Source organism: Rhea pennata, chromosome Z, assembly GCF_028389875.1.
Source record: "Rhea pennata isolate bPtePen1 chromosome Z, bPtePen1.pri, whole genome shotgun sequence".
Classification (NCBI taxonomy): Eukaryota; Metazoa; Chordata; class Aves; order Rheiformes; family Rheidae; genus Rhea; species Rhea pennata.
Genome location: NC_084702.1, coordinates 28,582,914 through 28,610,750, shown reverse-complemented (window position 1 = coordinate 28,610,750; position 27,837 = coordinate 28,582,914). Strand labels below are relative to the sequence as shown.

At 37.7% G+C, this 27,837-nt stretch overlaps 1 protein-coding gene across 1 annotated transcript in view; it reads left to right on the top strand.

Annotated features, from left to right (window-relative positions):
• Positions 1 to 27,837, top strand: part of FRMD3 (FERM domain containing 3) — a 139,701-nt gene that overhangs the window by 80,489 nt on the left and 31,375 nt on the right. The window contains exons 4-6 of the mRNA XM_062599285.1: positions 4,286 to 4,364; positions 13,074 to 13,171; positions 14,285 to 14,408. Of these exons, the coding sequence (XP_062455269.1) occupies positions 4,286 to 4,364; positions 13,074 to 13,171; positions 14,285 to 14,408 (301 nt within the window). The remainder of the gene's footprint in view (positions 1 to 4,285; positions 4,365 to 13,073; positions 13,172 to 14,284; positions 14,409 to 27,837) is intronic.

The window sequence follows — 27,837 nt, the reverse complement described above, 5'->3', positions numbered from 1 at the left end:
GATAAGAGTTGTTCACACTCCATAACAGAATATTAAATCTGTTATCTATCAACAAATTTTGATAGATACTGATGTTTCAGTACAGATTTTTTTTAAAAAGTATAACCAAATACAACATTTGTAAATCCCTACACAGTTAAAACAAGAAGTTTTGTATGATTCTGCGGGCACTAAGCTGAATAGCCTATATTCTTCTCCTATAAAAACTTGAAATCATTTTGATAACTAGTTGAGGAAAATCTGCCTTGCCCTGTGTTGTACCAAAACTGTTTGAGTACTGTGAGGCAGACCCCACAATTTGAGGTTTATGATAGATCAGATGTCTCTTACGCAAAAATAAAAGTACTGTTTAGTATTCTATCTTGAATGTGTTCAACAAACGATATGGATAAACTGATTTACTTGCTAAGGGAAAATGTATATGGAAACAGCAGCACATATTGTAGTGGTCCTTTATAGATCCTTCTGTAGCTTCAGTGAATTTAAAGACTGTTTGGATATCTTTTTTTTTTTTTTTTTTTTTTTTTTTTTTTTTTATTGCATCATGACTTTCAGTAGGATAATGTAGTTCAGAGAATACATGATCTCAAAATAAAGATACTGGAAGTTTTCTGCCATAGTGCATTCTCAGGACTATGAAGATAAGTTAGATACCTCCTTTTAGCCTTCAGTGTCCATTTGTAAAAAAATAAATATTGTCAAAATAGCTCCTTGGAGGAGCTAGTGTTTGTGCTGGTTAGAAAGCAGGTTGTTAAAAACAACCAACCAACCTTTCTGAAAGTGGCAGATGCAAACCTCAATCCTTCTTCCTCTTTGGTTCATATTTCTAGAACTTCAGTCGTTTTTTTTCACTTTTTTTAAGACTTTTTCTCTTATGTAGGTGGTGCTTCTCTAGCTTTTAAATTTGTCCTTCTATGTACAAAATGATTGTATGAATGTATATTTTTTCTTAGGCTTCACATTCCTTGTAAGCCTTCAAGTGCATTGAAGACTTGAATAATTCGGGATGCCTAGCTTAAAAACAAGAGCATGCGTGAAATTCATGTACACATTAGTATCTGTGCCAAGGGGTGAAACTCCCATAGCGCTTCTTAGTCCAGCTAGGATGTTAGAGGTTTAGTTCAGCTAAGAACTCCTTATTATTTAGCATACATAGGACAGCTTGCATTAACTGAAGGCAACTGAAATAAATCTTTAAAAAATACAGTCAGTTGCCTGGAAACCTAGGCTGTGTATATAGCTGTTTCATGAGGGACTAGATCACTGTTTACTGCAGTCAATGGTTTCAGTGTGTGATATCTTTCAAGTAGGTTTTATTCTTTTGTCTTCATCTCTTATATGGTGTTAGCGCATAAACTGGGAAGGTAATAGCCCTATTGTAATAGAGTTGCAGCCAGCACAATTTTCCACATTAAAATCCTCTGAAATGATGATAATTGTGAATCTTTTTTAGTAAGAAGTCAAAGCCTGTGATGGAAATTCTGACAAAGCCTTGGGCACTTCGCTACACCAGCTGCTCCTTATCTGACAGATAAAGGACCACTCTGAAAGAAAAGGCTCATAGCTATTTTAAAGTATTCATTGTATTCAAACAAGTTTTGGGCTGAAGGAATATTCTTTTGAAAATCGTGTGCTGGTTTGGGAGGGTTTGTTGTTGTTTTTGTTTACACTTTGTTGTGGGAGTAAATGGTGGAAGGTAATTCTGATTTCAAGGAATTGGGGGACTGTCTGGTGTCACAGTCTTGTCTCCTGGGCTTTTACAATTCATTGCCTGTCTTGCTTTCTGTCATAAGAATATAGTGATTGAAAGAATATGAGGTTCTCTTGTGTCTTTCTCCAGTACTGTTAAGACTCATGAGACAAAGACCTTAAATGTTTATGTATAGTCAAGAGGATTTGGGGGGAACACGAAGTTTATGCTGATTTTAAAATTAGAATGGAGAGAAAAGGGGCTTGTTGTGTGGATTTTTCCTCCTTCCTTCCCTCCTCTTTCAAAGCTCATTGTTTATGCCCTTTTTTTTCTTTTTTTTTTTCTTTTTTTTTTTTTTTTTTTTGGCTGGGGGACAGGAAGCAACAGAAAAGACCTTGTTACCATATACCTGGAGATGACTTGGATAGATGAGGAATTGGATAGACAAGATCATGTTCTTTTCAAAGTTTCAAATTACAGGTCAGAATTGTGACAACTTTGCAGGTGTTGCTAAGAAGGGACATACATTTAGCAAGCTGCCGCAGCCTTGTTTTATATTCCTTGCTGCACTTCTGAGAACTTATGTTGCCTCAGAAGCTTGAGTCTAAGGAAAGGTTTGCAAAGTAGCTTCAAACTGCCTTAATGAACCATCTGGATTCTGCGTATGCTGCGAGTTGGTATGCTTCTCCCATCACATACTGCATTTCTGCTTGAACTTATATCAGACTTTTCTATTAATGTGGGCTATTCTTTAGTGCAGTGCATGTCATCCTTTCCCATCCATACATGCCCTTGCTATGATACTCTATGTATGGGACAACTGTTGTTCTCTTGTGGTTACCACATACTGCCAGAATTTGGCTCTTCTGCTGGAACTCTTGCACCTTTTTTTTTTTTCTTTCTTTCTTTGTGATGTGAAAATATTAAGGACCAGAATCAAAATGTCAGCTTTAAAAGGACTTTTTCTCTCTCTGTCTCTCTTTCTCTCTCTCTGAGAAGTAGCTCCAGTTCCTTTAATACAAGTTGGCTCTTATATCAAGTTTGATTAGCAGAGCCATATTTTGAAAGTGAAGATTTTTTTCCCTTGCTCAGTTTTTAGAAGGCTGTTAAGAAACAGAGGTATTTAGAATGACTTGTATTATCTTCTGTTTTACCTATGCAGTGTGACTTCTCAACACATCTCTCAATAGTTATTTTACTTGTTTTTGTTCTGGTACATTGAATTTAGTTTATCTTCTAGTTTGCCCTGATGGAACACCTCGAGGATATAACAATTTGCTCTATTTTTCAACCTATTTCCAGTTTCTTTAAGAAAATATTCTGTTGGCATCTAAGACGCCAAAGCCCACAGAACATAGTCTGATTTCCCCTTACCTTCTGAACAAGTGACCTTGTTCAGATTTGATTTGCCTGAATGTTCAAATCATGACTAGAGAACACATGAGGCTTAATTCTTTTTTTCTCCTTTCCCTCTTGTGTATTTCTCTTTTTTCCTTTCTTATTCTTTTTCCCTTTGTTTGTATTTTTCATGTCTTCATCCTCTTTTCTTCTGACATTTCTCCCTGTATCTGAAATGAGTAGTTATGTAAATGAAAAAAAGAGAAATCAATAGCTCTTTGTTGAGGCTGACCATATTAAAATTAAGTGCAACATGAAGTCCTGGGAGAGAAAAGTATTTCTTCATCTTGAAAAGTGGTCAAACACTCCAAAGGATAGCAACAATGACAAAAAATGTAATGTTTTTTTATTTTCTTTTGCTTTTGTGCATCACGTGGAACTATGTGATATCCAAAGGTTCATTTGAGGAAAACTGCAGTGTACAAGTAAATGCTGCAGTCTAAGTGGCTCCAATAATTTCACGATTGTAGAACTTCTGTATGTAATTTGTGCAAACCAATGAGCTAATAAGCTTAGAAGATGCTATAGTAAAATGTACCAGTAGCTTAATAATTACTGTTATGAATTACATTTATTTAAATGTAATTCTCTGTTCCAACAGTTTCCTTCCTTCCTTGGCCGCTGTAATTTCTGTTTGCCCCTGTCTCCTAATTTTCCTCTGTTTCCTCACTTAAAGGCACCATCTCTTTAAGATACGGGAAAGTTAGGTTGACTGTGTGCCAGCATTAAAACAAATGAACTTTAAAACTAAGCAGAGTATTACAGAACTGTACATTACAACGACTTAAATTTGCATGGACACATTCTTGTAAAACAAACAAAAGATTTGTTAAAACTAAGGCTCTATTAAGTGTCCTGTGCTAGTGTAAGTGTCCACTGAAAGTTAGAACAAAACAAAACAAGCCCCCAAACCAAAAATCAAGCCAGCAACCCAAATGTGTTTTGTGCTGCTTGGATCAAGCAGTAAAGCCTGTGAAGTGCAAAGCTGTGTATTGGTTTGCATAGTTCATCTGTATTTTGCACATACTCTGGTTCCTTTATCATGTATTTTATTTTATTTGTATATATAAGATATATTATCTGTTTCACTGTCTGATGCTTAATCATCACTCAGGCCACTTTTTTAGAGGCCAGTCTTCATAGTGACTGAGGCAATGTTGTTTGCTATTGTTCTCATCTTTTTTCTTTATATTACAGCTCATCCACCATATACCATGTGCTTTAGAGTGAAATTCTACCCACATGAACCCTTGAAGATTAAAGAAGAGCTCACCAGGTATTTTTTTTTTTCGTCTGTGCATTTAATGTACATTGTTAACAAATCCAAAGTAAGATAGCTAGTCGTGTAGAGTAGGGTTTCCTTGTTCATTATAAATGCTCTATTTATAGCTTTTATGCATAATATGATGCCTATGACATTGTAAACAGAGTTTAAGGGGACTTTTCTGTAATGTGCGAAGAAGTAGTGTTGCTACTGGGGCACTCTTGGAAAGAAATGCAGTGGTCAAAAGACAGGGCAAGAATTATCCCAACTTTTCCATTGGCAAGCATTTTAGTATTCCTCTTGCATCTTAGATTTTTTTCTTTTTGTAAAATAAAACTGTGAAATTTAATTCAGTAATGGCTCTATAAATAGGAACTCTGTAAATAGTGTCACTGCATTTGCTTTTATATATGTATCTCTAGGACCAGAATAAGCACTGATGGACTTCCTTTAGAAAACTGATATAGAGGTACAATGTAATTGTAGTGCAAAAGTATAACTATGATAGAGGTTAAGGAATCTTGCTACTTACTTGATAATCCTCCAGCAAATCCATTGAAAACACATCTGTGCAACAGATCAATTGTACTTAATAGATGGGAGTTCTGTCCTCTCTAGTAGCCATTGTGAATGCTCTGTTCGTCTAGGAGTTTTCAAGAAATGTACCATTACTGTGCATACCTGTAAAACATAATTTCAGTTTCATTTTCATTAAATCGAACATCTGGTCTGCAACCTGTTTTCTGATTGACTCTCCACCAGATTGTAATAGAGGCCTGGAATACATATACTTTTAGTATTACTGCTAATTTCCTTTGTCTTTGCTGCATTCCAGTTGCTTTTCCACAGAGCATGATATGGTTTGTTTTAAGCAATGGGCATGGAAATGCATGCAGGAAAACTGATGGATATTCCTTGAGAGGCATGGCTGAGTAGCTGAAGATGTTAACCAAAGATGGATTATTCCAACTATCCTTCATCTTGCACTTTTTTTTCCTAATCCGTATGTTAGAAGCAGATCTTGAATCGCTGAGCTGTTGTAAAACAACGTAAGAAGTATTTTGCTATCAGAAAAGCAGCTAAAAAATGCTTAACATGTGAAATGACAAAGACTTAGGATATGTAAACATGGCACAGTTAAAGAGCTCTGAGTGAGCTAGCTTGGGTAAGGGAGAGTGCTACACTTACCTGCTGCTTGATGAGACTTATCTCAGCCAGCTCTACTTTCTGCTCCCTTGTGCTCTAAGATCCTGGTGCTTTTCCCTCCAGAAGAGAGTTGGGCAGCTAGTTGAGGCTGGAAGTGCTCTTTTTGGTTGTTACACTTGAATACCAAACCATTTATTGACAAGTCTAAACAAAGAAAAAGCTATGTTTGAAATATTTTAGCCAACGTATCAACTACACTTTAAAAATTTAATTTTTGTGTAAAACTGAGAGCCCTGTCATCTCTTCCATAGAAACAGTTTTGTTAAGGGTTTGTAAACTCCTGAGGTGTACAGTGTCACCTGCTAGCTAAAACAAAGCTGCAGTCTGCTCCGTAACTTTCATTTGTCATCTTTGTTTATTTTTGATCAGTTACATTTGTTGTATCTAAAAAACATATTGTGTAGCTTGTAGCTCTAAATTCTTTTTTCCTCTGTAACCTGTGCTATCAAGCAGTGATACTCATCATCCCATTTTTCTTGTCCAGTCCAGAATAAGACTATGCACTGTGATGGTACTGGCCTGCTCTGAAGCCAGGAAGACAAGCCCATGTATTGCTTGAGCTAATTGGCAGACATCAGTCTGATCGCAGAAGTGAGAGTTTTGAGACTACTGGATAGTCATCATTTGCTCCAGTGACATGCCTGAGGGTAGCAAATAGACTATTTATTTCTGAGGTTTTTAGGGTTTTTTAATGATACTGTGGTCCAGAGCTTCTCTGATTGATTTGACCATCTAGGAAGGACTAGGTTCAGGATGCAGCTATAGGATGAGGCTGCTTTCGTTGTGTTTGATTACTTGAGTTATAACTTTTTTTCACAAACTGTACGAGAATGAAGATTTTGTGCTCATAGGTGCTTGTTAACGCAAGAGACAGTCATGCACTTACTCAAATAAATTAGCAAAACATTCCTGCTTTTGAAGGGGGTAAGATTGCAGGTGTTCTATGAATAGCTATATAGAGCCACACTGCTTTTGCTATAGAAAAGCAAGATTTTACAGCATTGGCTGAAGTGCAGTTTTCATACAGCATTCCTCTAAAGCAGTCAGTCTGAATAGGACTGTTGTCATCAAATAACTCTAACAGAGGCGTAGCAATAAAGAGAATTTGACGTCAGCCTGCCCTAGGTGATTTGGTATTTTACTAGTCTTACACCTTTAATTAGAAGGGAATGTGTCTTCTGCTTTTTTGGAGTTAGATGTTTGTGAGTCAGTCAGGACAGTTGTCTCTTCTTTCCAGGTAAGAGAAATAGTTATTTTCTTGTGTTTGAAAATATCATGTTTTGAAGTTTCATTCTGTAAACCCTGTTCTGCTAGAATTTGGTTTGTGACTGATTACATGTATTGAAAGGGCAACTGCTGTACTGATATCACTATTGCACGTTTATTACCATGTGTTTGTATTTTAGAAATACTGAGGATGGCTTAAACCATCCTGCTATGGACAAAATTAATTTTTTTCCAGGATATTGTTTGTCTTTACCACCTCCCGTGGCAGTTAGTTCACTAACTGCTGTGTAAAGAAGTACTTTCTTTTATCTGTATTAAACAATTTCCTGCTAATTTCACTGAGTTCTCTGTAGCTCTAGTATTGAAAGATTCGGTGTGTAACGGTTCTATGTTCACCTTTTCCACTGCCTTCATGATTTCAGAAAACTCAGTGTTATTAACCCTAAGGTACCTTCTCTCCATACTGAAGTTTGTCCTTGTGGAGAAGGCTCCATCCTCCCATTCATTTTAGTTGCTCTTCTCTTTATCAGGCTCTGCTGTGTCCTCCTAAGGATGCAAAGTCTAGAACTAGGCACAGCACTCAAAACATCAAGGTTACGCTAAGGTTTTGAATATTGCAAAATGTCATTTTCTCAATAGCCTTCCTGATGAAGCCCAGCTTTTTTTTTTTTTTTTTTTTTTTTTTTTTTTTTTTGGCTCCTGCTGCACATTGAGTTGAGGATTTCAGCATTTATGTGTGTGTGTTATTATCACATATCTAATAAAATACTGGCTTTTCTTCAATGTATAAGATCAAAATACTTCACAAATATTGGTAAGTAGACAAGTAATGTATTTTTAGGGAAATAGTATTATCTTCACTATCTAGATGGCACTGTAAGCACAGAAAAGAAGTTTCTGGTTGTGATACTAGATATTAGTATGTAGTGTTAGTATTTCGGTTAGATTCCTAGACTTTGGCAGGAACTAGTGTTCCTGCAGTGTAATCCCTGATCCCTACAGAAGAAACCAGATTGCAAAATTAGTGGTTGGATAATAAACATAAGAAATTCAAATCTTACTGGGCAATCGGCCTCATGCGTGATACGATCCAGGAATATTGTAAATGTGGGCACTTGTACTCTGCTGCTCAGCACTTGAGTATGCAGAGTAACTTGGGAAAGAGCAATACTGCTGAAGCCAGTTTCTATGCTGAGATAAAATTTCTTGACACATTCCTGGATTTCTCAGCACAACCATGTCTGTCAGCTGGGAAGGCTTCAGGACAATACTGGAAGAAATGCTTCTTAATGGAATAAAACGAGCAGCTGCTGTGTGGACAAATGACAAATTTTAGCTATAGAAAAGCTTTCTTGCCTTGGTGAGCATCTTAATAATTGATAATTAAACAGTTGGAAACGTGATTGCAAATGAGTATGGATATTTCAGACTCTCCATCGGCAGCTGCGGGAAGGGTTGACTGACCTGGAGTTGTTTGAGTCATTCCTATTACAAATAGATAATAGATGGAAGAGAGGTTATTCCAATCACAGACATTTGTGACTGTAGGGGGTAGCAATCTAGGCTATGGAACATTTACCAGCGTACTGGTAAGCCTGAATACTTGCACAGAGCTGTAAATTCAGCTAAAATATCGCACCATGGTTTGGAAAGCATAGATGGGGTGGAAGGACACAAGAATGCAAGATCAGATCTGTTTCTGTAAGTTATTTCTGTAAGTGTAAAATATTTTAAGTACATACTTAAACCTCAGTAAAGGCAGTAGTCAGGTATGCGTTTGTAGGTTTTTGACCTGCAACATAAATTATTTGCTCAAGATTACAAAAAGTGTCTGGGATTGAGCCAACTCTTTCACAAAGCTCAAAACTTTGATTTCTAGTCTAAACTGTGAGTATCCTCTTCACTTGAAAGAACTCCTTAGCATTCTAGTTTTGTTCCAGCCCTACTTGTTTTGCCTGAGAAAGATGAACTGAATCACATGTAATTGGTTGTGTGAGTGGTCTCTGAAAAAAAGACATTTAGATTCCAGTTCTGATCTGCATGGGCATCCTTCTGCCCTTCTTACAAGATCAAGTGCCTCCCTTGTGTGCCAGCCAACAGTTTCTTTAGTCTCCACTGTGAAGTGAGTACTGTGCCTCTTTTCTGCTTGACTGCTGCCTTCTGCCTTGGAGAGCAGAATGAAGTAATTCCTGGCAGCATCACACAGAAAGTGCAATTTAGAACCTTTGGATTTAAAGATGTTGTAAGACATCAGTATGACCAACTAGTTTGCTCTACTGAGATTTCAATGGTCAAATGCACGCAGCAATTCAGTAGTATAGAACCGCAAAGACTAAAGATAAACTTGAGCATTTTTACTTAAAAACTTACTAATGTAGTTGGAAGGTATGTGAGCATTTTACCTGAAAAAACCCTACAACAAAGAAACTCTGCTTGTTTAAGGGAAGAAAACAAATAGAACATCTTCTTCAGAATACAAGTATTAGGGTTTGTATATTTTAAAGCAAAGAGGGATAAGTGGCAGTTATGGTGATGCTACTGTGATAACCCACTGTGATGACAGAAGTTAGCCTATGTAACAGCTCTGTCATTGCAGGACTATCATTGGAAAGAAATGAGCTGTGAGGCATGATTGTTCTTTTTCCTAAAACTGTGCCTTATATGCTATTTTGGTTGCATATCCTCTGCTTCCTCTTAAGTAATTCCTGTTAACATATCTCTCAGCAAAAATTGAGTATGTTTTTGCAGTCTTTAAGGAAAGGAAGTATTCCCTGGTGTATTAGAGAGACAAAACAAAGAAAAATGCAATGTATTAAGTGAATATTATGTAAAAATTATAATGGACATCTTTTATATATTTTTTTTAATTCTGAAAAAATCATTTATTCTGAGCAACTTACAGAGATACTGATTTATTTTGGAGAGGTGAATAATAATAAATTTTATTAGGTTTATGTACTTTACAAGAATGCATGTGTTGACAGTTTAGATGAAAGTGTATAGACTGTTTTTATTGTAATGACGATATCAAAAACATTCCAAAAACATTAAATCTTAGGGCTTTCATACTGCAAACAAACTTAAGCAAGAAAGCGGTATATGTATTTGTATCTAGTTCTTCAGAAATGCAAACAGAAATTTGGTCCATCTTTTTATCTTTTTAGTAAATCATTGATTCCAAGAAGTCTTTCGAGCCTTAAAAAGAAAATGAAATATTGGAGATATTTTGCATTACTGGTTAGCAGTAACTGTTCTGTATATTTTTTTTTTTTTTTTGACAAAAAATAGAAAACATGCATTTCTTGTTTAAGTCAAGTAGAGAAGTGGCAGACTATTATAGGTGTGGAAATGTAATAAGGATATTGAGGATCTCTGATTCTGGTCAGCAACAAACTATTTGCTGAGAAGTACCACAAGTATGCACACTCCCACCCAAACATTCATGTTCCTCTATATTGAATTTTAGTAGAATGCATAAAAATGAGTTTGTTTTTGCCCTCATTCTGTGGGGGTTCTGATGTTGCTAATGTTTTGACCCTAAGCACCAAAGTAATATCTTAGTGATCCATCAGAGACTGTTGCATTTCGGGCTTTTAATATAATCCTTCTGTATTAAAAACAATTATTTTTGAATTCTACTAAATGTATGTATACATGTTTTCAGGCTCATTCTTACATAGTAATATATAATGTGGGTGTAGAAAATCCATGCCATCTCACTGCAGGAATCTAACTTGTGCTTTCTTGCACAGCAATTGAGAGAGAAAGGAAGGCAGGCTGACTGGCTTTTTGAGTAGGTTCTTTGAGTTAATTCTTGAAAAATTTTCTATTTTCTTTTTCTTTCGTGCTCTGAAGTTAGTGGCCTGTGATAGATGGGTGAAGTTAAACAATGTGAGTGCATTATCCTCTAATACAGGAAATAATTCATTGCAGAATAGATTTTTCTTTGTGTAAATGTCAAAATATTCATAGCATAGTCAATGATCATAGCATTTGCTTCCATTCGTACAGTTTGAGAGTCAGAACTGGCACAATTGGTGAGGAATACTTTGATTTATATTAGCTTTCTTCAGTGTCATGTTTCTCACAATACTGTTTCACCTTTGAAATACCAGAGGACTCCTAAGAATATATTCACTTGTCAAAGAAATTTACAAATTTGGATATTGTTGCTATGTAGTAAACTACTGTTTATGTGGAAATTGTACATTAAAGGATTAGCTCTTGTAATATAAAGTTGAGTTAAAAAAAAATATGGCAAGGTATTTGGGCTCTTCTAGCATCTCCTTGCCCTCTACTGCATTTCCATGGTTGCACACTTTTTATGCCCATGTAAACTTCTAGGATGTGTGACATCAGAATTTTAGTTCTTCAGAATTTTAGTTAAGCCTGAGGTCTCTAAAGGCAGGTTGGAAGCAGTGGGTTAATATGTTTTTCCAGAATCCTGTTTACCTTTGCATATCTCATTATACTTAGTTGGAAACCATCAATTTACAAGGTCTCTGAGGATCCAATTTGGCTAACAAGACATGCTGTGAAATCTCAGGATGCCCTTTCATAGGCAACTTTTTTCAGCGCTTCTGAAGGAGTGAGTTCAGTTTGGCCTTGAGCTAGTGGTCACTCCCTGGGGAATCACAGCCTGATTTTCATGCTGGCAAGACTTACTAAAAGTTGTAGTATTGGGAGATGCTCATTTGCCCAAGTTCTGTGGGATATTTGTGTAGATATACCAAGCATTTTCTAGTAGCATGTCATTGCAGAGGAAGATTTTTTTTCTGTGCGTCACTGAGGCCTTTCGTTCACTCTTACAGAAGTAATCTTTTCCAGGAACTACCTGCAGTGTAGCAGTGCCAAATCATGGAAGTGGATTAGTGAGCTGTTAATACTGACTACAGGAGAAAACACACTGTAAAAATAAGGCATTGTGAAAATGAGGCCTTAAAAAGCAAGACTTCTGTAGAAGCTTGGAATACTGTAATGTTGTGAACTGAAATGTTCACACTGAGTACAGTGTTTTTCTCAATGATACAATCTTGAATTTGTGTAACATCGGGTAATAATCCGGGGAAAGGAGGCAGTTTTATCTCACCCTTCAGATAATGCTTTCATTCTTGTTGCAATCTAGAACTTGCTGTAAACTTTCAGACAAGCTACTTGATACAGGATTTTGTAGTACGCACGCAACTAAATAATTTACTCAGGCAAAATATTTCTTACATCAGCTTATTTGTAAAGCCCGTTTTTATAGGCTACAGTATAGTTTGGGGTTGGAAGGGACCTACCCTTCCAAGCATTGAGGCATATCCTGAAGACTTTCAGTAGTAGTTACATCTTCTAAAAAGTGTGGCTAGTTCGCAGAATCACAGAATGGTTGAGGTTGGAAGAGACCTCTGGAGATCATCTAGTCCAGCCACCTACTCAAGCAGGATCCCCTACAGCATGTCAGACAGGACTGTGTCCAGAGAAGGAGACTCCACAGCCTCTCTTCTTATATTCAGGTGGAACTTCCTGTGGTTCAGTTTGTGTCTGTTGCCCCTCATCCTGAATAGTTTATTTATCTTCATAAAGCCAGGCTTATATGCTTTACTCTCCCAGAGGAATGAGCTGCTGAATAGGATAGTTGCAGTGAGCCAGCTGGCAGGGGAGGAGATATCTGTGAATCGGCACTGAATTTAAGTCCTCTTGGGAGATTGCTCTCTAGGGAAGAAAACAAAAGAGAAAGTGAGGTCCCTGCAGCTGTGCCTCTCCTCTTGCTCTTACATGTAACGCTGCTATATGGTAAGATGCAGAGGGCAGCTACAGAGAACAATTTCTTTCATTCCTTTTCAGTTCTCTAAGGTAATTAGCTGTTAGAGGAAGGGATCCTGAGAAGTCTCCCAGACAGGTTTCTGGCACTCCATTTCAGTGCTGTGCCTCAGGGAGGCTGTTTTGCCTCAAAATTTCAGATAGGATTCTCCATGGATTAAAAAAAGGAAAGGGGAACGTGCTATTTTACATTATTATAATTAATTTCATGTAACTAATTAGTACCGTAACAGCTATTTGTTTCTAATAAGATATCTCTATCCTATCTCTTAGTGGGTATTGTTTCTTAGTCACTATTTCATTTTTCATGAGAACAGCTTTGTCCAAAGTCTAATTTTCCCTGTGGTTATACTTTATATCCTTTTCTTGTCACTCAAGTAGCAAGAGAGAGGTCTATATTTAACCAAATAGTTTCATAGTGGTAAGTTAAATCTGTTATGAAAAGATGCCATTTCTTATCCTATTTTTTTGATAACATTTTAGATACCTCTTATATCTACAAATAAAAAGGGATATTTTCCATGGCCGTCTGCTGTGTTCTTTTTCTGATGCTGCCTACCTGGGTGCCTGCATTGTTCAAGGTAAGTACAAACAGCAGGATTTTATGAAATACCTAACAACTCTTAGGAAAGTTCAGTATCAAGAAAAGTTCAAAAGTGGGGTGAGAGTAAAAGTAGTAATAATGCTTTTGTTTTTCTACTGTTTTTTGTCAACTTAAAACAGATTGGACCATTTAAAAAATTAAAAAACAACCGGTTGTCTTAGCGTTTAAGTGAAAAAGTGTGACAATGATACTAGATTCAAATTATAAAGAAAGTAAATTTCTGTTGTTGTGCTTTGCTGAGTATAAACATTCCATCTGGAGTGGCATACATCGTCATTTATTATAGTATATGCCTGTGTGATGATGATGGAATCCCTAGTGAAAATAGTAGGTACAATTTATGGAGAAAGATCCCCCCACCCCCAATACCCATCATTTCCTGAGGGCCGCATTCAGATATGTAACTTGTATTGCTTGCAGAAAAATAGTTTGCTTAATGTCTAATCTGGGACTTCATATACATGAAACCACTTTGTGCCTTAAGATGAATGAAGCTTTTAATGTATTATAAGGCAGTGTATTCTAACTAGATTGAGCCTGGAGTGTATCAAAAGAGGCTGTTTTAGAAGAATAGACAACAAATGCTGTATTTGGCTACTTAAGAAGTTATGCTTTTCAGAGGAGGAATCAAATACTGTGAGCAACCTTAAATAATGATTAAAACTGTGTTTCCCTGTTAGAATTGAATTAAATCAAACCATACTGGTGGAGATAAACTGGTGTAGAAAAGAGAAGTGTGGAATGCGCTGTTTTATTTCTGCCTAGTGGCAGGCTGATGAGTAGTAAAAGGGGAGGGTTTTCGATACCTGTGCTTTTTCAGAGCATGTTTCTGCCACAAAATAGTTTAGAATTGCAATTTACTTCTGCAGTTAATAAAATAAAAAGTTCACTTGAAATTCATTGGTTGCAGGGGCAGCTGTAACAATTTTGCAGTTTCATTTAACTACCTGCTCATCAAAACAGCTTTTCTTCAGAAATGCTGCATTCTTACTGATCTTGGAAGTCTTCTGAACTATGCTGCATTACTTTTTTTTTTTTTTTTTTTTTTAATTCGCTAACTTTGCAATTTAATTTATTTTGATCTATTTAGCTGAGCTTGGTGATTATGATCCTGATGAACACCCAGAGAATTATGTCAGCGACTTTAAGATTTTTCCAAAGCAGTCACAAAAGCTTGAGAAGAAAATAGGAGACATGCATAAAAATGAATTCAGGTAATTCCAAATGCTGCTTGTTAAGACACAACTGCAAATTATTTTTATCTATTTCTACATAGTGTACATTATTCACTAATCACTGTTGATTCCCACGTGTGCTGGAAAGTTAAGACTAGGTTTACTAGTAATATTGGTCTGATTAGTGAGAGTGGCTCATATCATGAGTGCTGCTGTGGTTGATTAATGGAAGAACATTGTTCATTTAAGGATCAACTTTTTGTGGAAATATATATTTATATATCTTTTGCTATGAAATTTCTGTACTTAGTGCAATGATATAATTCTTGACAGATAGTGTCTTGGCTGAAACTGCAATGATGTTATTGTATCTATGGGATGATAACACAGTGATGAATTGTACGGAAACATATTTAGGTAACTTCTTTGGAAGGCTAAGGTGAGATGGATAACTCTGTCAGCCCTTTTTCTGTCCTAAACTTTTAATATGTTAATAAATTGGAATGGGCAAAGATAGATAATCAGTCTTATGGTTTCAAAGTTGAATGTGTCCCAGAAATATGGTGTTTCAGGGAAGAAATGGCAGTGCTTTATGCAATCGTACCCCCTTCAGGATTGTCAGTGAATAACATCTACAGTAGTAAAGAATTTGATAATCCAGCTGTTCTGCTCAGTCGAGTATAGTCCGTAGAGAAGCTGAAGGGAATAGGGTATAGAGAAAATCAAATAAAAGCAAACAGCTAATTGCATAAAGCAGAAGGAGACTCTTGTATTCAGCAGTTTGCAAAGTTCCTTGCATTTGCCGAAAATGCTTGTTTTTTCTTACTGCTTAATGCTTTACTTAAGTAAATGAATACTGAATACTATTCGTAAGAATGCATGAATTTATGTGAGTTACCAACCCCCTGAAAAAAAGAAAATGAGCAGTACCTTTCAGAGGAGTTAAGCAATTAAAGCATAATATAGAAGTTGATGGAAAAATCCATCAAACTTTTTGGTAAACTAGGAATGTAATTCTTATGACAGTATGAAAAGGGAGCTCTTCACCACCACAGGTGTAGTAGTTTCTTAAAATAAATAACTAAACAATAATGTCTGGACTTTTGGGTCCAGAAGAAAGTAAACATGACTTCCCATTTTCACGTCTAAAGCCTGTATTTTGTTTATATTTCTTTCATCAAAACAATGTTTGGAATAGTATAACAGCATCTGACATTTTTAGTCTAGGGTGAACTTTACACAGACGCAAAGGAAAAGTACTTTAAAAAAGAAACCAGAAATTCTCTGTCTTCGAATAATATTCTATAGTTCTACAGATTTCCAAAGGCTAAATCCAGCTTTTGCAAAACAAGGTTTTCCATCAACTGAGCCCAAATGTAACTGGAAAGGCTAGTCTTTTGTTTAGAATTAGACAAGGGGAAGGAAAGAGTGAGATAGAAAGGGAAGGATGAAAAGGGGGATTCATTCCAATATTTATGGGGGACTTGTTTCCAGTATGCAGGGCTGGTCTTTTTGTCATCACAGACTTCAGGGTAGTATATTTATAATCTACTCTGCAGGAAAGGATTTATCAACTCTGGCTATACCAAGGCAAAAGCTAAGGCAGTGTGCTGCAGTAGCTCTCCAAGAAATTAAGAAAGTGGTCAGGAAACTGTAATCTCATGTAGGAATATGAAAAAGATCCTGCATCTGAGCTCTGGGGAAGGTTCAGGAAATATTTATCACCCAGACTGGAAAAGGAGTTTGCTGTTCAGATATCTCTGTATTAAAGTCTGTTTGGCTTCCCCTATGGCAGGGTCGTGCGTGCAGGCACATGTATTGAGGTGCCTAGCCCTTGAGAGTACCAGCAGATTTTGCTCTCCTACCAAGCATCACCTTTGTATAACTTACTGAAACTAACTTGGACTATTGGGGTTGCAGCCCTGAAAGCATTAGTATACTACAATGCACTATTACAATCAGAAGCCAGATTCAGAAGGAAGAAAAAAAAGCCATTTGTATCTTTGCATTATTGTATTAACCAGAGCTCCTGTATCTAGAGGTCTGAAGAATCAATTCTTTGATTCTTTCGAAGAATTCCAGGAGATGTGTGAGGCATAGCATCCATTTCTAACAGAACTCTCCTCAATATATCCATTTGTCTGTATGTTGGTAGATTCTCTTTCTTTCCTAGGGTTATACCTGTTAACATGCTATGAATGTTAGGCTTACTGGCTTATAGCTCTTTATAGTTCAACTATAGTCTTTATAGTGGAACTGTGTTTTCTTTTTCATTTTCTTTCTGTTATGTCAGCATTCAATGTACCTTATATATTTCTCTGGTTATAAGACATTTGAGAGCTGTCTGGATGGCTTCTGTCTGGTCCTGGCAATTTTCCATTGTCACTCTGTCTTCTCAGAATTGATCATTCTGTTACATCTTTTGCATTGAATACTCACTAGTCATATAAATTTTTCTTCAGATATTTAATACCATGAATCTGTATTCTAGGAATGCAGAATGAATAAAATGTGTCTGTCATATAAAAAACTTTCTATGTAGAAACTTCACTGCTGTTGATGATCAGATTTCAGTACTCAACTGGGAAAAGTAAATGGCAAATAATTAGAAAAACCACTAAGCCTACCCACTAAGCTTGCAGGCTTTTATTTGGTATTGATTAGCACATCCTATTTCATTATGTACGGCAGCTGGAATTTCCTGATAAGAATTAAAATTTTGGTCCTTAGTGAGTATTTTTCAAAATGTTGAAAATGGTTCCCAAGACTTTTTTTTTGTAACAAGGCAGTTGGATGATATATTAGGTATTATGAGGATAGAAGAGACTGAGAGATTTTAAATCTCTCTGTCCTTCTGCTAACTTCAGAAGAGGTTCAGCACTGCAAATGAATCTGTATGCTTTGTTGTCTTCATTTGAGTAAACAAAGGCCGTAGCATCTCACTTCTGCCACAAGCTTTTGTATTATCAAAGCCCTGTGGCTTTGAACAGGCCAGTTCTTCACTGAATCCTATCTCATAGTCCTCAGGACCTTTTAACTCCACACATCTGTTCTACTGTCCTAGACAATGACAGAAGAATTTGTCTTTTGAAAGGCCGATAAAAACAGTGAGGGAAATGTCTGGGAAGTAGCGATAGCATATGATGACAGCTGCCAATGACTTAGTGACTCATTTTGTCTCATTGAGAAGTCTTGTTCTTATTAGTTACAGCATATGTATGATGTGGTGCCCCTGTTTCTCTTTTTTTGTGGTTGTGAAGACATCACCACATTTCAGCTAAATGCAGCCTTTACTGTGACCTTCCTCTGCACCAGATTGCATAATTAGAAGTGTGGCAGACAGAAATGCATGACCGTTTTATTGAGGTGTGATTAATTGTATTGTGAATTTTTAATTAATTACTCTTCCCTCAGTGAAGAAAAGTAGTAGTGCAGGAATAATTTAATTGAACCTTACCAGTGGCTGAGCAAACACATACCTTGATTTCATCACAATATATATTCTTGTTTTCATGTTATTCCATAAAAGACCTCTTTGAAATGTGGCATACTGCTGAGAGTAAGAGAGGGAATGGTCTTTGGACTAGACTAAAGTCAAAGTAAATCTTAGAATATGTGAAGATGCTTTAGGGACTAATAAGACATGGAGGCTTGTTCTTAAAAGAATTCAAAGTTGCTTTGTTACTATGTTTCTGGGTATGACTGTAATAGAGCATGCACTAAATAACTATGATTGTCTGTTACTGTTCTTAGTAGCTGTAAAGTCCTAGCTACTTGCATTTCTGTTTTGCTCTCAGTCTAACGGATTGGAAAAGATTTTGGATATGAAAAGCTGGATATGCTATGAGTGTATTCCTGGATATCTTTTATATGAAGGGAAGTTAATGATAAGATTGTTCATTTGCATGTTCCTTAACCCTTGTAGTTGGGACTAATATAAGTACTTGTAAGGCTGCATTGTAAATTACATCAATGAAATGATCTGAATTAAAAATAACTTATTTTGCTTGACTTCCATGCAAAAGGTACATGTTCAGTTCTCACCTATTTTGGCGCTTTGAAGATGTTTAATACACTACAAGGTGCTCAGTATGTAAAGCCATAACTCATTTTGATTTCTGGTGACTAAAAGCCATGAGTATAACAAAAATATTGTAAGAATACTGTATAGATCTGGAAATGTAAAAGAACTAACACATCAAATGAGGTTAAACAGAACCATGAAATCTTCTACATGGAGGAGAAGGAAGTTAGGTGAGAACATTCTTCAGGCATAACAGTGGGGATTGCTAGAATTGCTGCTTTTTTCTAAATACTATCAGTCAGATGATCTTAATAATATCTTTGAGATTTGAGGATTTTTTTTTTATCTATCAGGAGGAATTTGTTTCTTTCAGATGTTCCCTAAATAGATGTATTTTTTCTATGACAGAATTAGTATTGTTTGTTTGAGCAAACTACATTAGTCATTGGCATAATTTTGGTTCTAGCTCTTACTGTTTGATTTTTATGGTCTCCTCTTACAAATGGATAAAAGTACATAACTGAACGTGGCAGTACTAGTTCCAAATTGACTGCCATGTTACTGCAATTGTGGAATTTGCTTTAGATGTCAAAATAGTAAGATGCCTCAGATGACTTTAGTGCATTGATACTCCTTTCTCCTTTTTCCAAGACAAAAATCCCTTCTATATAAAAATCTTCTGTTAATAGAAGATTTGCTTATCTGATGAAGTCCCTGACAAGTACTGGCAAGATATCAAGAATCATGGAATAGTTAAGGTTGGACGGCACCTATGAAGATTATCTTGTCATAGAATCACAGAATCAGTAAGTTTGGAAGGGACCTCTGGAGATCATCTAGTCCAACCCCCCTGCTCAGCAGGGTCACCTAGAGCATGTTAGACAGGGTTGCATCCAGGCAGGTCTTGAAGATCTCCAGAGAAGGAGACTCCACAACCTCTCTGGGCAACCTGGTCCAGTGCCCTGTCACTCTCACAGGGAAGAAATTCCCCCTCACGTTAAGGCAGAACTTCCTGTGCTTCAATTTCTACTTATTGCCTCTTGTCCTGTCACACAGGACAACTGAAGAGAGTTTGTCCCCATCCCCTTGACACCCTCCCTTCAGGTACTTGTGCACATTGATCAGATCCCCCCTCAGTCTTCTCTTCCCCAGGCTGAAGAGGCCCAGCTCTCACAGCCGTTCCTCATAGGGCAGGTGCTCCAGCCCTCTGATCATCTTCGTAGCCCTTCGTAGCTGTACTCTTTCCAGTAGCTCCATGTCTCTTTTGTCCTGGGGAGCCCAGAACTGGACACAGTACTTGAGCTGAGGCCTCCCCAGGGCTGAGTAGAGGGGCAGGATCACCTCCCTCCACCTGCTGGCAATAGTCTTTCTAATGCACCCCAAAGATGCCATTGACCTTCCTGGCCACAAGGGCACATTGCTGGCTCATGGTCAACTTGTCATCCACCAGCACTCCCAGGTCCTTCTCCGCAGAGCTGCTCTCCAGAAGGTCAGCCACCAACTTGTACTAGTGCATAGGGTTATTTTTCCCTAGGTGCAGGACTCTGCACTTGCCCTTGTTGAACCTCAGGAGGTTCCTCTCTGCCCAACTCTCCAGCCTGTCCAGATCTCTCTGAATGGCAGCATGGCCCTCAGCTATATCAGCTGCTCCTCCCAGCTTGGGATCATCAGCAAACTTGCTGAGGAGGCACTCTGTCCCCTCATCTAGGTCACTGATGAAGAAGTTGAAGAGGATGGGACCCAGTACCGAGGCCTGGGGGACACCACTAGCCACAGGCCTCCAACTGGACTCTGCGCCACTGGTGACGACCCTCTGAGTTCTGCCTTTCAGCCAGTTCTCAGTCCACCTCACTGTCCACTCGTCTAACCCACACTTCCTGAGCTTCTCTAGGTGGATGTTCTGAGAGACAGTGTCAAAAGCCTTGCTGAAGTCAAGGTACACAACGTCCACTGCTCTCCCCTCATCTACCCAGCCAGTCATTCCATCATAGAAGGCTATCAGGTTGGTCAAGCAGGATTTCCCCTTGGTGAATGCATGCTGGCTCTCTTACCTGACATTTATGCACATTGGTAAGATCTCCAACCTCTTTTCCAGGCTGAACAATCTCAGCTCTGTCAGCCTCTCCTCATATGTCAGATGCTGCAGTCCCTTCATCATCTTTCTGGCCCTTGGTTGGACTTGCTCCAGTATGTCCATGTTTTGCTTGTACATGGAAGCCCAGAACAGGAAGCACTCCAGGCATGTCTCCTCAGTACTGAGTTGATGGGCAGGATCACTCCCTTGACCTGCTGGCAATGCTCTGGCTAATGCAGCCCAGGATACTGTTGGCCTTCTTTGCTGTGAGGCACCTTGCTGGCTCATGTCCAGCTTGTCCACTAGGATCCCCAAGTGCTCCTCTGCAAAGCTGCTCTGTAGCTGTCTGGCTCCCAGCCTTTTCTGGTGCCTGAGGTTATTCCTCTCCAGGGGCATGACTTGGCAGTCTGTAAAGTTCTTCTCTGCCCATCTTTCCTGCCTGTTGAGGTTCCTCTGAATAGCAGTTCAGCTATCTGGAGTATGAACCACTTCTCCTAGTTTGGTCTCATCCATGAACTTGTTGAGGGTACATTTGGTCCTATCATGCAGGTAATTTAATGAAGATGTAAAACAATATTGAACCTACCTTTGACCCATGGTGTACAGTACCAGTGACTGGCCTCCAGCTGGATCTGTGCTGATAATCAAAACCCTCTGAGCCCAGCAATTGAGCCATTTCTCAGTTGCCCTCACTGGCCACTTACCTAGCCTGTACTGCATTGGCTTGCCTGTGAGGGTGGTACAGAATAGTGTCAAAAGCCTTACTGAAGTCAAAGTAGTCAACATGCACTGCTCTCCCCTCATCTACCCAGCCAGTCCTTCCATCATAGAAGGCTATTAAGTTGGTTAAGCATGATTTCCCTTTCATAAATCCTTGCTGACTACTCCCGGTTGCCTTTTTGTCCTTTATGTGCTTGGAAATGGTGTCCAGGAAGGTTTGCTTCCCAGGGATCAGGGTGAAGCTGACCAGCCAGTAGTTCTCCAGATCCTCCTTGTTGCCCTTTCTGAAAATGGGAGTGACATTCGCTTGCTTCCAGTCCTCAGAAACTCTCCTCTTACTACCATGATCTTTCAAAGATGGTAGAGCATGTCCTGGCATCAACCAGCTCCCTCAGCAGTTGTGGGTACATCCTTTGAGGTTTCATGGACTTGCGTATGTCCAGTTTGTTTAAATGTTCCTTAACGTGATCCTCTTCCACTGAGGGTAAGTCTGCATTGCTTCACACTTTCCACATGGTTTCAGGGGCCTGAAATTCCTGAAGGCAAGACCAAGGTGAAGAAGGCATTGAGTACCTCGACCTTTTCCTCATCTTTTTTCACCAGACCCCTGCCCCATTTAACAGCAGACCCACTTTTGCTTGAAAATCAGACTAACAAATTAAAACTCATGTTTTATTCAAGCTAAAAGAAGTGTTGTTTAAATTTAGCCTGAAAGGCATTTAACATCTTTGTCCTATGCTTCATCATCTACATTTAGACTACCCAGTGGTGATTTGAGCATTTTGACCTTTATTCCATTGCTTTAACATATACTTTATTCATTTCACAGTACTATCAATTATTTTGAGTGGTCAGAGTCAGCAGAAGGTGTGCAGGATTTCCTAATCTGTGCTAATCGTGCTCTGTACCTCTCATGAAGACATGGAGCTGCCAGTGAAGCTATTGGAAGCATAACAACAAATATTAGTATCAGAATTTATATTCTAGAAGGCTGTCCTAAAAGACTTGGTAGCGGCCATTAAAAAATTCTTTGTTTGTGGATGCTAATGTGATTTGATCCAAGAACAAAGCAAACTTCTTGCATGCAACTGAATACATTCAAAACTGCTAAAATTAAATGCCCATTTAGCAAGTGCAGAATAAGGTGGATCTTACATGGCACGTTAGAGCTTCTTGCAAATAAAACTACATATTATCAGCTTTTATGCATTTATTGCTGGTGATGCACTCATCTGTGCTTTGCATTTGCTTTCTTATACTGTCCTAATCACTTTGATATCTAATGGCCTCGTGTACACGAAGGGAATCCAATTCGAAGGACTTCCGATATGCTTCAAAAGTTACAAATCATGTTATAGGAAACACAAGCTGATTTGCTGGGGATCTGGAATCTACTAAAATTAACATGGAGGAATGTTATTTTGGAAATGAGCAGGGATTGAGATAGAGCAAGGAGAGCTGACTTCCACACCTAAGGAGCCACATGCCAAAATCTTTGATGCTTTCATCTGTAAAAATGCCGTATGGATTGGTGAGCTGAGAGGAGGTTGGTAAATAGGGGAGGGTCGCAGGCAGATGGTACCGTCAGCTGCTCAGGGTTCCACCTGCATTACAGCGTTTAGTACAAGGGCTATACTAAATGTCCTCTCAAGTTCACCCTTGATAGCTTGTGCTGGCTCGTTTGTTTCTCAGTGTAGGCATTTGGATTTATTCTGGAGGCTCTGTGTTGGCACAGCCCCCCTGGTAGCCATATGTTTATAGCTCAGTTCTGGGAAATGCAGCTGAACAGTGCAGCCACAGGTTGGCTGCCTTGAATAGCTAGACTTCTCTTCTTCTTTGTGGTTCCTGAGGTTGTAAACTGTTTAGATATTTTTTAACCTCTGTCAGAGGCTTTTGTTGAAAACTGTAGTGTCTGTAGATTTAGTCTCAGATCTATTCCTGTTTATAGAAAGAAATTCCTAAGATTCCTTTTAAAATACTCAAAACAAAAACAGTTGATTTTATTCCTTGGTCCCGTTAGGTAGTTAAGACTGCATGATGTCCTCTAAGCTTTGTTGCTAACAGTGTTGAATAAAAAGTAATCGTAAGTAATTTTGAAGCTATCAGTGTTCCACTGTTTATAAGCATGTGTACTTAAGCTTCAATATTATGTTTGTGGCATGAGTCACACTAGCACCACAGCAGACCTCCCAGCTTCAGTGAACAAAAAGGCTCAAAATTGGTATTTGATATTAGAAAATTGCAATTGGAAGCAAACATATTTTTCCAAAGGTATTTGAATGAAAAAGTGCAAGCCATCTTGTCAGAAAATGTCTCTGAAAAAATTAAAATTTGAGTAATTGCCAGTCACGATGTACTTTCATAAAACATTTTTGATGCTTTTTACTTAGTTTTGATCAATAACTGCTAGAGAATCTCTGAGTGTGAAATATTGTAATAGTAAACCTTACTTTGAAAGAAGGTAGACCCCTAACTGCATTGATCTGAAATATTTCGTTGCTTAATCAAGTTATTTCTTATAAAATTGCTATATTAGCAAAAGGCTGGTTATTTCCTTGAGTTGGAAATAGTGACTATATGGTTGGATACGTTATTTATATCAGAAAACTGTTAAAACACATGGTCTTTTTTTATATATGACTGTATAGTGGCTGACTCTGGGATTTCTTTATCTTTGGGAAGGACATTGGAATCTCTTGGACTGAAAAGAACAGTTGTCTGTAAAAGGTGATGGTGATGCTTAAGGTTATTAAAGCCTTTGCCTGTTAAACATTTGGATTCTTTCCAAATTCCAAAAAATTCTACATTTAACATAACTGCATCCAGCCCTTTATTTTAGTAACACCGGAAAGTTATTACAAATGACCACTAAAAACAAATTTACATTTATGTTGTCATTGCGCTCAACACATCCCTTAGTTCTAGTATATTTTTTAAAATACTGTATGTTTTCAAAATGATACTAGAGGAGAAGCATGCACAAAAGCCTCACATGAGGTCAAGAGAACTGCTTAGTTATGGTTTTGAATGGCTCAGTAGTATATATGGTGTCTTTATGCATTCCCGGTCTGGTTTGGATGAATAGGCTTCTGCTTCTGTTTGGTTTGATACAGGTAGATGAGTCAATTTGTGTGACATTATGTCAAAATGAATAGACCCCTTCAGCAAGAAACATTTCCTCTGCCCTCTCCTCCCTCCCATTTGGAGCAATTCTCATAAGCCACAACATGGCATGAACAAGCGCTGAAATGTATCTTGAAGGTTCCCACACTTTAGCATATTCTTCTTAAGCCTAAAACTGGTTTAGATTTTGTAACAGACCTGTGTGTGTTTCAGGATATCTCTGGGCCTGCAACTTCAAAATTACACAATTCTTGCTAACTTAGCATTGTGATACTAAAATGGCACTGTACTTGCTGTAATAAATAGTTTGTTCTACTGTACTGCAGTTCCCTATTTTTATGTTTCTTGATGCTATCATTCTTCTTCCTCTCCTTAATTCCTCTTGTAACTGGGATGAATAAAGCATTTATTAAAAAGTTGAACTAAAAGAGCTCTTCTAGCCAAGTAGTCCTTTTCCTGAAGAAAGTGTGTTACGTTCCTCAAAGGTTTATTCTTCTGAACCTTTCTTTTTTCTCTAAAAAGAATTATTTTTAAAAACAGCTAAATTAAACAAGCTATACCTGTAGTCCTGGATGTGCTTCCTAAAAATGGCTGTTCTTTGGGTTGCTGCTTACGCAGCACAAAGAGCCCTTCCAGAAGCTGTAGAGTGGGAGCAACTTTTCCTGAGCAGGCATTTTTATTGATATTGCAATCTGAGTACCTGTCTAGAGGGAAGTACTTTATAAACAAAACAGATCTCTTTTCCCTTCTCTCTTCCCAAAGTTTATGTGATACAAAAATAAAATAAAAGCAAATAGATAATGCAGGTAAGTTTTCTTTAAATAGAAATTTCTAGTAGTATGTTATATTCAGTAGCAGAGATAATTTACTTGAAAAATATGTCTCTTTTTATCATAAAATTCATTTGATCATTCTTTAGCTTCTGTATCCCAAGAAAGCTTTTCTGTTTGATTTCTTTCTGGAAACTGATCATAATCGGCCTCAGCAAATGTAGTTGTTTTTTTTCCCCAAGCTAGTCATTAGCTATATAATGGTGACGATTAGATTCAGGTTTTGCTATTTAGTGTAAGTATTGTTGAATTCAGCTGTTTGTGCAAGTTTCCAGAAGGTAGGGATTTCTTCATCAGCTGAATGGACCTTCCCCCCCCCCCCACCCCCAGACACGCTCTTCTTTGCTTGGAGGGGGGACTTTCGGGGTTAGGTATATCTGGACTACCAGGGAACAATTTACTATGCTATTAACAAACACAGAGGTCAAGAGATGTTTCACTGTTATGGGAACAGATTTTAAATGAATAATAAAGAAGTCAGAATGGCACCTGCCCTATAAATGTGCTCTTTTTTATGAATAGGTGTAAAACTCTTCACATCACTACATCAGTTTATGAAGTACTGTTTAAATATCTCAGCATATATTTTGTAGGTACTTTGTGGCTTCAGGGATAAGGCTGCAACAAGTGATTTGAAATGTTCTGATAGAAGGAGTTTTGTAGGTGGCACATGTTACTACAGTTAGCATGGTGTAAAATTAAACCATTAAGCGTTTTGTAGATTCAGTAGAAGAGGCTAGTTATTGATTTAAAGGAATTACTTAAGTTTTTGTCATCTTAGACTGTCTGGGAGAAAAAAAGATTCTGTAATACAAGTTTGGATGTTCTGAAATTTTATAGGTTTTGTATGTGCCAGCAACACTTCAGCATTTCAGCTGTTTACCACACGGTAATCTTTCTTTTCATATGCAGACCAGTTTGCTCTTTCCTGATGCCTATGTCCAGAGCCATGCTAAAAAAAAGCAGTGCCATTGCTTAGGAGATGTGCTAAATGCTTTGCTGTTCTGAGACACAGGGCTAATGAAACACCATAACAGTTACCAGTATCTTAATTCAGTGCTTTTCTTTGAAATTATCTTTGAGAATATGAATTATTGTTATTTTACTATTAATACCTTTGTGTTTCACTACCAATTAGTCCTCTTTAGTACCTTTATTGATAACTAAAAATATGACCAGAAAGGCTATGTTAAAAACAGCCTTACTGTCTGCCAAAATCTCCCAGGCTTAGAGGAAAAATTAAACAATCACTCAAGATTGTGAGCACCATGTTCATACAGCTTCCAGAGTCTCAGCTGCTCATAAAAAGTTATAAAGGAACAAAAACAAAACCCGAACCATTTAGTGTAAGTGATTCTGTGATCTGTATATGTTGTAATTAAACCCTTTAATTTTTATGCAGATTTCTGGCTTTTATAAGCTTTAAAGGACATCCAGAGTATTCCTGTTCTGCTGATGGATACTATGTACATGGTATAACAAAGAGATTCTGGCATAGATGGGTATTCTCCAAACAGTCACTGTTGTCTCTTCTAAAACTGCAATGAAGAATGCCCACACTTCAGGACAAGGCAAAGGGTATTTGATGGAGATTGAGGCTGTGTTATTTAAAGCTTTATGGCTTGTGCTTTTTTCCAGTTTGAATGCAAGTGCTTCATCGTGTTTGTAAAGGTCATACCATTATAAGCATACTTATTTAATCTTTGAATTAATTGCATTTAAACACTTTACAAGGCTATATATATATTGAGAAGCGACTCCTCTACAGGGCATGTTAAGGAATTGTATTGCTAGTGTATTTTGCAGCAGGTAACTTCTGTGTGGCATACAGATTAGGCAAAGGATAGACAATAATTACGCTTTTTGTTAGTAGTTCTGAATACTTCATAAAGCAGAAAGGCAAGGTGAATGAAATTACTTGACTAGGGTCATTCAGGAAGCCAGCTACAATGAATTAAATTGAGAATGCGTTTTGCTTTGCTGTTGTTGCTGTATAAACGTCTCTATTCTTTTAAAAGAATTAAGATGCAATAATTAAGACTCCTGTGATACTGCATCCTTGACTTTGACTAACTTCAGTAACAGATAGATACCTCAAATGGGAGGAATTAAGGTAAAAAAAAATTCTAGAATGGATTAGTGTGAGGAGCCAGGAAAACAAGCACACCGTTTCTGTGGCACACACTGGAAAGTATTCCCCGCTGAGCTTCCCGGTGTTTCAAAAGTTTCAGAGTTGGAAGTCCCTTGGGGAATAAGCAGAGCTTGTACATCCTTTGTAGTGTACTCAGCTTGAGCCTAAAGGTAAAAACAGAACATGTGGCAGATTTTTCAGTCGTCTATTAAAGTATTTTTCCATTAAAATTTTATTAAGAATGTTTAGATTGATTAATTCTTAGGGTGAATGATTAATTCACAGCTAATAGCTATGGAGTTTTAATTTCACAAATAACTATATTTTATTATTTATGTGGTATACAGAAATTTTTCTACATAATATGTTATTGGTCCTGTTGAGTAGCACAGTAAGGCATGCTGGAGCTGGGTCCTGAAATGATTGCAACAGCTGGAAAGGGAATACATCTTCAATTTAATGCTGAATGCATGCTGAATAGGTTGGGCAATCACATAAGGTGAACTGAAGCTACTGCACATGCTGACCTGACTTTCCTGAGAGAATTGAATTGGTAAATAGCAAAG